The following is a 12,643-nucleotide window of genomic DNA, read 5'->3' as shown; positions in this document are numbered from 1 at the left end:
GGTCTACTACTCTACATCTTATTTTTAGGAAATTTAGATGTTTTTGTCGTTTATTTATTTTGTCTGCAAACCAAATTTATATTACTTTTGAGTTTAAGAGATATTTCGTTATGAAATCCTTAAACAGGGATTGTTAATCTAACAGATTTTGTTACCGTCTAGCAGTTTTCCAAGTTTTAAGGTTAATACCGACATTTATTTGCTCCGTGCAAACTGAACTTTTTAAATAAGCTAACGTCACAAATGCCTATTTTGGGTTTAAGTCAAAGTTTTTTTTTCTTATTATTTTGTATGGTAGATCGATGGTATACTGTCGCCTAAAACTAGTTTTGCAAAGATTCATAAGCAATATTTTAACAAATTTTCAACTTAAGGGCGAAATACTCGTTTACGGCTCACTTGTAGAACAACTAGAGGGTTTGCTTTATGAATTTTAAATAAATACTGGAATGGAATAGGCTAGGTTTAAATTTTTTGCAGTCAAATTTAAAGCGCTACTTTGGTGTTGTAACTATCTAACACGTTTGACTTGCGTATTTTTTTTTTGTTTTACGAAAAAAATTTTGAACAGTTAACATTAAAAAAATATCGTTTCACCTAAATGTTATAAAAAAACAGTCAAATATATTGTTAAATTCGACTTCCTAGTAATTCACCTCCATCGATTGGAGTCTGGTCAAATCAATTGAAAAAAGAAAAAGCAGAGGCGCACACGAAGTCAGTATATGTTCATCAAAAAAGTGTTAAGATTGCATTGCAAGATTTGTATAGTCCAAGCTTTATTTTTCACACTTCAGTCGTGTAAGTTCGTAATCATTCTAGTGGCTCCTAAAGACCTGACTAGAGTTACGAAACAGGAGATTTTGTTATCGTAGCTGTAACTCCTTTATCGGGTCACGTGGTACCATGTCTTGTGTCGGTGGATAACGATGCGTTCGTTTCAAAATTTAAAATGAAGTTAGTTATTTTCAAAAAAAATGTGCCCTGGAAAGAAGAAGATGTTCTATCGTTTAGCCTAAATCTGTTTCATTTAACGAAGAGAATCAAAATGTCTTCGACAAACTAATTTAATTTCGTTAAAGCGTTTATAAATATTATAAGCCTGAATTTCGCCGAATGACGTAGAACTGTTTTCCAACGACGAATGTAAAATGTTAAACTGTGATTTTCTTCCAAGGTAACATTTTCATTATTATTGTGAAACTCTGCAACCTAATAATTACGTCATAGTTTGTGTATTGCTATAAACCTCAAGTAAAGTCAGATAGAAATGTTGTTTTTCACGCATCTAGCAAATACGATTGCAAAACCATTTATGAAAATATCCCACCACAAGACGTCGCCCGAGATGCAAAAACACAATGGTTGTACTGAACGTTATATTTGCAAGGCATAGGTACATGATATGCAAATTATTTAGCATTTATGCGGATTTATACAGCGTTGCATGGATGTGTAAACACACATATATTACTTTTACACTCCTTCCGATTTGGCGTGTGGACCGTCAGTCTATTTGTAACGCTATTGTTCTAAAACTCCTGCCTTAAAATAACATTTGCAAAATATGTTTCCGCAAGAGGCGCTGTTAGATTAGTTTTTTGGTCGTTTGGAGATAACAAAATGGAAAAAAAATCTGACAAAATGGCGAACAAATAATTTAAAAATACTAAAACAATTTAGAAGTCCAGAACGCTTTAAATAAAAATATTTGAGATTATTACATCATAACATCTATATATATCTAACTGTATGTGGGCGCTTTAAATAAATTTTCCGGATTTTTTCCGGATTTATTGAAGTGTTTTATCCTTTTACCAAACTAAAGCATATTCAATATAAATTGAGCATACAATAAGCCCCAATTTAAAAAAACCTCGCTATTTAATTGAAACGTTAAAAAATAACAAAACATAAAAATTAACCAAAAAACTGAGGATTAAACAAAATCCTAAATGTTTTAATTACCTTAAATTGAAGTAAACTAAAAATTTTGAACAAGTCTAATTTATGATTAGTGTGTCGTCGTTTTGTTACATTTAGCTTAATGGTAAGCAAAAATAATTATTTAAAAAAAATAGCACACGCAAGTTCTGTTCAAAATTGTTGTAATTGTATCGTTCTATTTTTTTTACTTATTTTAACAGGACCTCCTTTATTAATAACTTGTTCGGTTGGCATTTGCCGGGTTTTCACCTTTTTTGCAGCAGAGAACTTATTTATCAATTCTTAAGTGGGTTTTTAAGACGCTAACTCTGTACTTCTAACACGTTATATAAAATGCCAGAAGGCTAGATCTCAGTTGTTGTATGTGTGTGTATGTGTATCTTTCATTAGATTATAAAATGTATAAAAAGATTGAACCGATGTGCAATGCATTTTTTCCATCAGTTTCATAGAACCAAGTTACATCACTTTTAGTTTGCTGTTACCTCAAGGCTTTTCAAGCATACATCAATCACCATTGAATTGTACAATGATTTATTAGTCGGTTTCAACAACAGTATAAGGGAAAGAGAAGTTGGAAAAAGTCTAAAAGTTGTGGAAATATAAGAGTTGGTCCCGCCCGCAGAACCGAAACGAATATGTCGAAGCAGAGCATTTTAATCCCAATTAATCCTATACACGTAGTCTTAGGCACAAACACAAAGCAACGTACTATCTACATTTGTACGGCACACGGCCTGAAAAAAAAAACACTTTCGCGCGACCCAGAGACGACGATTTTTGGCATTTTCTCGAGGACGTTGTACTACAGCTTCTGCATGCGAGTCTGCCGGCGATAAGAGGTAGAAATACTTGGAAAAATTCCCTGCCCAACACTATGCGCCTATATTAGCGGCGTGAAAATTGTGGTTTCGCCATTGAGGCGATTTTTATATGCGAGAAATACGGAGGAACAGCGAAAATCGCTTTTAGAAAGCCGCGTTAAAGAATTATGGGCAAAATACCGCGTCACCATTTTGATCTGCATTTAGTTTATAGGCAGATCAATATCACAACCTCGGTGAAACTTTCTCCCAAGATTTTGAAACAAGGCAATTTAGACCGAAAATCAACCGATATAAGCAAAGAAAAATACTAACATGGAACCGTAACAGGCATGCTGTGTGACAAAGCGCGAAGGCACATTTCACAAGAGATATTTAAAGTAACCCCAATTAATTCAATTTGGCTAACTTTGTGTCGTCATACGTTGAAGAGGAATAAACAAAAAAGTCTAAATACTACAGATAGGAATTTTGAAAAGAAATTCCGCATTCTGGCACTACAATAGTTAAAAAAATGAATAACGAAGCCGGGGGGGCAAGGACAGAAAAAGGTGAAACAGCAGTAAAAATCGGAAACGCAGAAAGTGCATACGCTACGCGGGATAAGACGTGGTACATTACACAGGGAACTTTGGCGTGGGGGAAATAAGACAAATATCGAAAAGGCGGCGGCGTTCGCTGACAGTCTTGGTACTGAGCTATGGCCGACTGAGTCGCTTTATTTCTGGCGTGAGCGTTCTATGCTCGAGTTGGAGGTTGCCTCATCGCGACGGTTTCTTCACGTTACTCTGGTTGGAAACGGCGAGCTGAGGTAGAGAAAGAGCACGGCATATTTAGCTGCAAGTTTTTACAGAAAGTGTACAAAACAAATTTTTTGTAGTACAATGAAGAAAAAGGAATTATTACTAAATTGTTTGATTTTTAAATATTAGGTAAAAGTTTAGTTAAGTCAAGACTATTCTGTGCAATATTTCACAATCTATCCTTTTTTTACGTGTTGTATTTGATATTTTTTACTTAGTTTTTTAATTTTTTTTTGTGAGGAATAATTTGTTCATATTATTTATAAAATATATTAAAAAAGAATTGGAGGTAGAACTCGGAAAAAAAGTTTAGTTATGCCAGGACATTTTATTTGACCTTTTCGTGGCTGTTTGGCCACAAAAGTTCCGCTTATATATGAACAACGCTGTAATAAGCCGATTGTATTCTTTTGCAAATAATATTGTAAAACTATGTTTTACCTGTGACGGTTGCATTTGCAGTCCTCTGTGGTCTGCTACCAGAAAAGGCTGCATGTCTGAAAGACAAACATTTTGTTATTTGGACTTGAATCATTTGAAAGAATATTCTCAATACACATTTAAGCTGAATTAAATCGCAATAAGGCATTCACGATTAAATACGACTGAGATTCTGTGCTCCTAAGAATGTCGTTTTTATCTTTAATACTAGCAACATTGAGTTTTTATCAGCAAATGATGTTTTTGCACGTGTAATTAATCGAACAGGAAATATTCGTTTGGAATCCGAATACGAAAGTGTCAACGAACTTGAGCTTTATAAATTACGCTTTGTATATTACGCATACGCAAACTTTTTCTATCTTACTTGTCCTTTGAAGACTTGTGTAGGAGTTTAAGAAGGCTAAGCGCGATTCTTCTGATTTATCTGTATGACAAATGTAGAAAAAAATTAATCAAAGTGTCATTTTCTTAAATAATTGGCACATACTGTATATTAAAGTATACATTCCGGTTATGGCAGTAGAATAAAGTTTGTAGATTATATTTTAAATATTCTATTGAAGTTCTTATGTAAATCAATGTTAAACTAAGTAGTGTCATTAAGCTATATCGAACGCGGAAAAACTTCTTACAACAAGGAGACCCAATAGTGAGACTGCTTACCGTGGAAATTCTTTTGGTGATGGCTGTGTTGCGAGTTGGGCGACATGTCCGGTGGCATCGGTAACATGTGCATGCTGGATGAAAAAATGATAACAATATGTTGGTCAACAGATTCGATTGTAACAACCCGACACAACTTTTAGCGCAGTTGGCCCGTATTTATATCCAAATTTTTATCGCTTTTCCTCAATATTTATCTGACTTTAGGGTTGCATATTGCCTGAAATACAGGGAAAAATCACAAAAATTTGACAACCGACTATGCCATTTAGCCATTTAATTTTACGCTCCACCGAGAATTATAAAAAAAATATTGATTTTTTGGTTATCAAAAAAGTAGCTTACCTAACGTTAGGTGGTGAACTTGAGAGCTGTATTTGCTGGTGTTGTAATGGCGTGGCTGCAAAATTTAAAAATAGTTTAGCATACGGGAAATGGATTCTTGATGTTGTGAATTACATACCTAGTGTTCATCTCCATTTTCGAAACATTTTTATTTGACTTGGGGTTTAGTTAAATTTTTCGGTTACGAAGTAAAAGTTTTTTTTACAAATTAGGTATTTTTCATCCAATGATTTGAAAGCTTACCATGTGAGGCTTGCATAAAGGTGAGGGATGGTGCTGAGGGAAGATGCACAGTGGTCTGTTTGTTGCTGCTCTCTGCGTTGCTCATAGCTACCAGGTTCATAGGAATAGCCGAGTGCTGCGTTGGAAAAATAGGATTGTTAAAAGTGATTTTTCAAGCGTACCTTGGTATTAACCAAGTAAAGATTTAAGGTGACATTAAAAATTGCTGTTATCTCTAAATGTTCGTAAACTTGCATCAATTTTTATTTAATAAATAGAGAAGTAGGGTAGTATTTGAAACGACTAAATTTAAACAGCGCTTCAAGCATGACGTTATACAGTGTAACAGGCACCACACCAAAAATAATTAGAAATTGCCATTTGTAGTGCTTTAGTACCCTTACCTGTTGTACAGGGGGTGTCGGGGAGTGGGTAGTCTGCTGGGTTGAAATACTGTTCAGGATGTGGTAGGTTTTCTGTGCAAGGACGACTTCCTGCAAAACAAAGCGTCACACCCCTGTTGAAAGTCACGGTCTTTTAGTAAGCATATCCGGTCATGATTTAAAGCTTACACAACTCAACTTTTTGTAAAAAGAAAACACTGAAGTGAGAGTTGGAGTCAGGGGGGGGGGGGGGTATTTGCCATGGAATTTGTTGTCAACTACTTACAGGTTGACTAATTAAATTTATACATTTATAAGTTGTATCCCCAAAAGTCTAGTAACATATCCTATCAGGCAAATCCACTATTGGCATTCTTTTCATATTTCAGCATGTGTTAAAAACAGTTTCCATAAGTTTTGTGTATATTACAAAAAAAGACATTAGTTCATTTCTGTTTATGTACATAAAAGATTGGGGTCTGGTCTGAATCCCAAGGCAACACTTAGTCATGTCCTATATATTATGTAGCCATTATGTTCAAGTCACCATACACATTCTCAAATGTAAAGGGGAATAGGTTAATATAATACGCAAGTTTAACTTGTTAATGGTGCAAATCATTCAAGCTAAATAAAAAATTCCTAAAAACTAGAATAACATAAAGTAAACCTTACTTTTGAGTCCTCTGGAACATAGGACAGCTCTGGTTCCTCAAAGCCATGTGCACTCATACGCTGTTCATCGTGAGTCGAAGGGTTCACATGACTTGTGTCAGATGGGTCAGGTGAATTGAGACAAGTCTGGATAAGTTGCTTTCCTAAAAAAAAAACAATGATTTTGTAATTAAAAAAAAGTGAATAGTAGCTATGTTTTGTTTTTTAATTTTTTAAACTCTTGCATGTTTATATTGTCTTTGTTGAGTCAATTAAGAGTATTAAGATAAGCATTTAAAATGAATACATTGAGTACATTTAACAAAAACACAGGCTGTTCATAACTATTACCTGCTTCGCTAGACAGAATAGGCTGCAGTTTCCTCGTTGCAAATGTATAAACATGACCGGTTTCGCTTGCCACCAAAAGCATCACCTGGGTTCCAGTTAAAGTTGCAAGTTCGTGAGCCTGCAACACAACAAATTTCACAGTTAATTTACATGTTAAATGTGCCATCTTTTATAATGAGGTTCTTTTTTATTTTTGTTTTTTGATTCTAAACATGTGTCATTGGTAGTTTTATATTAATTTTATCCATTTTGGGATCGTAAAGTGCACTAAGTGGCCATTCAGAAGATTCAATGAAAGTGAACAAGCTCCTTATAAGGCTTCAAAGTCTTTCAAATTAATTGGTTACTACTGGATAACCGGACAGCATGACATCATTTGACATTTGTCTGTCGGTGACATCTATTTGCATGCCAGCGACAATTAACCGTCATAGCAGTTAGGAAGTGACAGTATTTAGTCGGAGACAGGGATAGCTGTTTACTAATTGGGCAAGTGTCAAGCCTTTTTCGGCCAATGCATTACATCATGCGGTTTCTTTAAGGACATACGTTCGCAACTGGAATAACGGACGTCAGCAAACGTCTTACAAAACTGGGGCGTGTAGTGACTGCCCTATGAATGAACACGACGTCATCCAAGCGTTTCCTGCGTCCATGCGCAGGGCACAATGTGTTTTGCTGACATAAAACTTACGTTGGGCCCAGTCAGCTGACGAATCAGCAGCTAACGAATAATGACAGCACAGGAATATGAGTAATGCCTTTTTAGTTTTTACTACCCTAGAAGTTTGTACTACTGAATAAATCTTTGGCTGCGCTTTTTAAAGATTTAAGTTTAAAATTTTAAATAAGGATGGGCAAAAAAAGATGAATGTCGGTGAAAAATCTATTTAAAGACAGTCCCTAATAATAACAAAGTTTGACAGTGGTTAAAAATAAGTATACCTTACAATGTTTTTTTTGTTTTATCCGAAGGCTAAAGAGCAATGCACTAACAAGATTTGCAAAATGTCATTAAAATCAAACATTGGTACAGATAAATTTAGTTAACCGAGACTGAAAAAAGCGATTGGTAAATTACAACTCAGTTTTAAATATAAAACATTGTTCGGATTTGCCCAGCCCTTAGTGTGCTTAAAATATATTAACAACCCTTCTGGTGATGACTTTTCTGGTGATGAAAAAATATCTATTTAACCTCAACAAGATATTATGATTCAACAATTAGAAACAAATAAATTACTTTTTCTTAGACCTATTTGTTTTAATAGAACATAATGGAATTTAAAGTCGTTGTGTAAGTAGCTCAAAAACTTTGGTAAAATTGGAAGAAAATAAAATTCAATGTGATCATAAAAAGTGTTGGCGATGGTCTAGAATCCTACCACATTTATTTTAACAGTAACGAAACGAGTTGTCAAAGTTGAAATTACAAAGAAGGAATAAATATAAAAATAATAATACTTGACCAACATAAACCCAATCGCTAACTCACACCCTAACCCAAATATTGTTAGCAAAAAAGGAACCAGGACGAAAATGTGTTAGGATTCTAGACCAGCACCAAAGTGTGTATTGAAAAAAATTTAGGCCACAATCAAACTTTTACTAAAGTAAACAGCAGGCTACACTTTATCAACTGCACTTTACCTTTTTCATAATTCCAGACTTTCTTTTGCTGAATGTAGTGTACCTTCTCAGCTTGTTGTCAATAAATTCCATGCTGATCTTAACCCGCCCCCGGGTTTTCTTTCCCGTTTTAGGCTGAGGGGTATCAGATCTGGAACCATGGCTAGAGTTGTCGTCAAGGGGTAAAGAATCATCGTCAGAGTCCAAATGTAGGTGTTCTTCGCCGTGACACTGCTGACTATCTAGGCCTGCCTCTAGCCTGGAACGTTTCAGGCTCTTCATCATTGATTTTGGCGGTCGAAAAAGTGTAAGTAAATCGAAGCGTAGTCTTGAAAATTCGCGCTACTAACCAGCAGCTGTCCTAAGTTCCGTATTTGGCCGATGACTGCAAACAGCTGACTGACTTGCTGACGAATTTGTGATGGCGCGAAACAAAATAGCCCTGGTTTGCAACTCAAATGCTAAAATCACACTTAACAACAAAAAAAATATCCTTTGAAAGAATACAAAACAAGTATATTAAACCTGTATTGCTAGTTTATATGATTTTACCCTTTAAATCAGCCTTAGTGAGCGCACATACTTTGCGCGGATGAATATTGATCGGCGAATGCGTATGCCCAAATAAGGCAAGCGCTGTACAAATATGGCGATGCTGTTCCAAAAAAGGAATGTTGTCAGCACATGTTGCTGCCATAAATGGAAATTGTACTGCACGTGCTAGCGCGGCCTGTCAAGTGTAAACAAGTCGAAAATGCAGCGAGACTTTTTCGCGTTTGGAGCGTTTCGGCGAGGCCGGGCACCTTTTTACGACAGTGCGTTTCCTGTTATTTCAGACACAGCGGCGAAGGCTGCACGCCAGCATTACTACTTGGGCAGCGGCGGCCTTTTATGTGCCTGCAGTTTGCGATGTTGCATCTCGATGTCTCCTATTTGCACCGCTGCCAACTAGCGACAGTGTGGGAAAAATCCGAATGGGACAAGGTCGCCCGGCCAAATTGCCCGTGTTGTTGCTATAAATGACACACGGTGAAGGCTGACGTCATTTTTAATGGGGACGCTTCGCTGTCCGGTGACAATTGGCAGCAAAAGTGATGTGGACGAAAAGTTTGATTTAACACAGTTTAACCATGTTCGCCATGACTATAGAAATTTAAAGAACCGCATAATGGAGATTAAAAGCCGCTACGAATTATGTGTTTGCGGTGGTTAAAGTAACTCGTTATAATCGGCGAAGTTAATTTACTTGGCCTATTCCATTCATTAACAATCGCTAGTGGCCTACTAGGGAAGACCAAATGGCGTGCTATTAGGCAAAAGTTTTAATTTGTACTTGGAAACAAATTTGTCTTTGATTTTTGTTGTAACAGTTCTCATTACCATTTAAAGTAGATAACTCTATAATACGTTTAATCGAATAACAGGGCCACAACGCACGTTATTTGGTATCAAGTTGGCGCTGATATCACCTGAGTATCGGACACGAGCATCGATACCTCCAGTTAACATTGCTTATCGGTCGATTCGATATTATCGGACATCCCTAGCTAATACATTAAAGTTTCTTCATAAAGTTCTTCAATTGGATTAAACGTTGGAATAATAGGTTTTTAGCCTTTTCATTATTGCGGGAAAATGGTGTAGTTTCTTATGCTACTCAACAGATGGTGTTTGCTAGGCTGCACTGGTCACTATAGCTATAGTTAAATAACATGATGGGCAACTCAGTTAGTAGCCTTATCTCGGACATCAGTTTAATTTTGATAAATCGAGTTGCTAAACGACCACACTAAAATCGCGTCTGTTCCGGTCTCGATTAAGCTTGGTAATTAGTTTTTTGTCAATTCTACTTGACAGACTTCCGCGCTTTGTGAAGGCTATTTTAAGAATTTCGACCTAACTGTACAACAAACCCAGATACCGGATTGCATTGTTGTCATTTGCTATGGTCTGCATATTTACATCATGCTGTTGCCAGTTTGGCTCGTTTACTTTGATAAAATGCAATGTTACGTGACGGAATAATTGTTCACTTTTGATCTAACAATAATTTTCCTAGCATTAGTAACTTATGCAAGAACATCCATACTAAAATAGAATAAATTCTCTTAACACAGTTGCAAATTGTCGTTTAATGTTGACAAGTTTTTGCACAACCGTGCCCTATATCAGGTATAACTAGCATGATAAAGCACAGTTGACGGTGCAATTTGTCAACAGTGACTTTCATTTTTTAGCTTTTGAATTTGGGAAATACTGCCATTCTACAAATTATGTTCTGAAATACTAGGATTCAATCTTCTCAATCTAAAGGCTGCTTTTCATTTACACGAAAAAATCAGCTGGTGGACACTTTTTCGAGCCATGGCTGCATTATTCTCAGCTTTTCTCCACATTTCATCTTTAAACTTGACGAATAAATTCCACACAACGAATTTTCAAGTTGCTCTAAACTCATCCTCCCGACGCCCTGACCCTTCTGATGAGTTTCCAAGGAGCAGTCGGCGGATTTATATAGCGCGTCGCAGCTACGTCTTCGAACATCCGCGCGGACGCATGATTTCTTGGCGGCTGAGAAACTTATAAGCGTTGCACGGAGTGTTGCGTCATACAGCACAATGCCCAATCGAATGAACGTGCCTCGACGTGGTCCGCGCTGGTCATTTTTAAACCGAGCCGCATTCAAACGAGCCTTGCTAAAACTGTCACAACACACGCACTCAGCCAGTGCGACAGCGCCTATCGTTTGACGTTAAATTCACAACTACCTATTTTTACAGTGCTATTATATAACAAAAATATCGCGCTCTGATTTTGGAAATTTTCTTGACGTATAAGGCAATTAAAGATTGCGTCTGAATACCGTTTAATGCAAATCTTTTACGCGGTCGACGCATTCACGCAAATTCCTCGTCTACCCTGGTTTACGTTTCTTGGAAATTTTCTGCTGATATAAGGTAGTTTCCAATCGCCATCGCCTTTGACAGCTATATAAGTTCTTGTTATTAATTGACACCATCTGTGAATATCAATCGTACGAACGAAACCGAGTACATTGAGTACAACTTGCTGTTACCAATAAACAATGGCTCACAGGTATACATTCGCGACCCTCTTTGGAGTAGTCACGGCTGAGGTATATGTAAAAGTCGATGGACCACATTAACTTATAACCTTGTTCATACCAATCTGGTAAAACTGATTTCCTTGCCAGCGACGTTCATTTCATTTCTGTGTAAACAGTCGCTGTTAATCATGGCAATGCTTCTTGACGCACTTACTAAATTATATAACCTCTCTATATAGCATGTTATATAACTACTCAATCACGTTTTCGCAAAGTTCGTATCATATAACTCTCCTGATATAAGGTAGTTTCCAATCGCCACAGCCTTTGACAGCTATATACGTTCTTGTTCCTGATTGGCACAATCTGTGAATATCAATCGCACAAAACAAACCAAAGCAGTACATTGAGTACAACTTGCTGTTACCAATAAACGATGGCTTACCGCTATATATATTAGCGACCCTCTTTGGAGTATAGTCACTGCTCAGGTATTCGTAAAAGTCGATGGGCCGCATTAACTTATAACCTTTTAATACCAATCCAGACTAGCGCGTGTGCATTTGCGAACTCTTACTAAGCGTCTTATACGCCACAGTGCAGCCGGCTCAGCAGTAAAAACGGTCACAACCTTTTTCGATGACGGCCGTATGCGTATTCACTCCAACGCGCCTAGGGCTCGCACTTATAGGACAGCATTAGCGGCGGATAACAGGAAACAGATTTCCTTTTAAGGCAATCCACCGCGTAAATAAAGTATTTCGCCCGGGATCGTGTACATCCCGCTAAATGTCGCAGTAAAAATTACGTAAGGTCCTATGCGTATGGAAAGACCCCTCGAAAGTACAAAGCGATTTTTTTGTGTTGTTGTGTTGCTAATGCACAATTACTTAACCAAGAGTTCTTTTTGAGTAATTTTTTCCCAAGTAGTCATACGGAGCCCTCGCCCCAACCCCTAATAAAGTCACTGAGAGGTCTTTTCTAGGAGGTTTCTTAATATTCGACTTTTATTATAAAATATTCTATGCAATTTACTTTCAGAGAAGAAAACTCTAATTTAAATCGCTAAACATGCCGGCGATGCACAAGTTTATTTTGTATCGGATCGGCACCGATACCAACCTAGTATCGGACAAGTACCGATACTCTTGATGGGTATAGGGTTATTTAATAGGACTTCCCAATTATCAAACACTGCTTTAATCAGTTCGTGTGCCTGACTTCTGCAAATCGCAGTCGGCTCCAATTTTTTACTTCTTTTTATTTTGGCTGTTTTTATCTATCCTGGCTAGAAAATCAAGGGAAAAGCCA

At 36.8% G+C, this 12,643-nt stretch overlaps 1 protein-coding gene across 1 annotated transcript; it reads right to left on the bottom strand.

Moving 5' to 3' along the window:
• Window positions 1–2,562: 2,562 nt before the first annotated feature.
• LOC146139555 (uncharacterized) lies at window positions 2,563–8,717 on the bottom strand. The gene is made up of 10 exons (XM_083391952.1): window positions 8,287–8,717; window positions 6,637–6,754; window positions 6,307–6,449; window positions 5,653–5,742; window positions 5,270–5,384; window positions 5,027–5,081; window positions 4,682–4,755; window positions 4,383–4,442; window positions 4,016–4,071; window positions 2,563–3,577 (listed from the first exon to the last, which is right to left on the bottom strand). The coding sequence occupies exons 1-10, from the start codon at window positions 8,548–8,550 to the stop codon at window positions 3,533–3,535; spliced, it is 1,020 nt and encodes a 339-aa protein (XP_083248078.1). The 5' UTR covers window positions 8,551–8,717; the 3' UTR covers window positions 2,563–3,532.
• Window positions 8,718–12,643: the final 3,926 nt, after the last annotated feature.

The sequence above is a fragment of the Ascidiella aspersa genome, chromosome 6 (genome assembly GCF_963924565.1).
Source record: "Ascidiella aspersa chromosome 6, kaAscAspe10.2, whole genome shotgun sequence".
Taxonomy (NCBI): Eukaryota; Metazoa; Chordata; class Ascidiacea; order Phlebobranchia; family Ascidiidae; genus Ascidiella; species Ascidiella aspersa.
Note: the sequence above shows the minus strand (reverse complement) of the source record. Positions and strands in the feature narration are given on the sequence as shown.

Coding starts and splice junctions, on each gene's coding strand:
- LOC146139555 (XM_083391952.1), bottom strand. CDS start 8,550: ATGATGAAGAGCCTGAAACGTTCCAGGCTAGAGGCAGGCCTAGATAGT. Junction 5,385..5,652: donor CGACACCCCCTGTACAACAG/GTAAGGGTACTA, acceptor TTTCCAACGCAG/CACTCGGCTATTCCTATGAA. Junction 4,443..4,681: donor TCACCAAAAGAATTTCCACG/GTAAGCAGTCTC, acceptor TTTGTCATACAG/ATAAATCAGAAGAATCGCGC.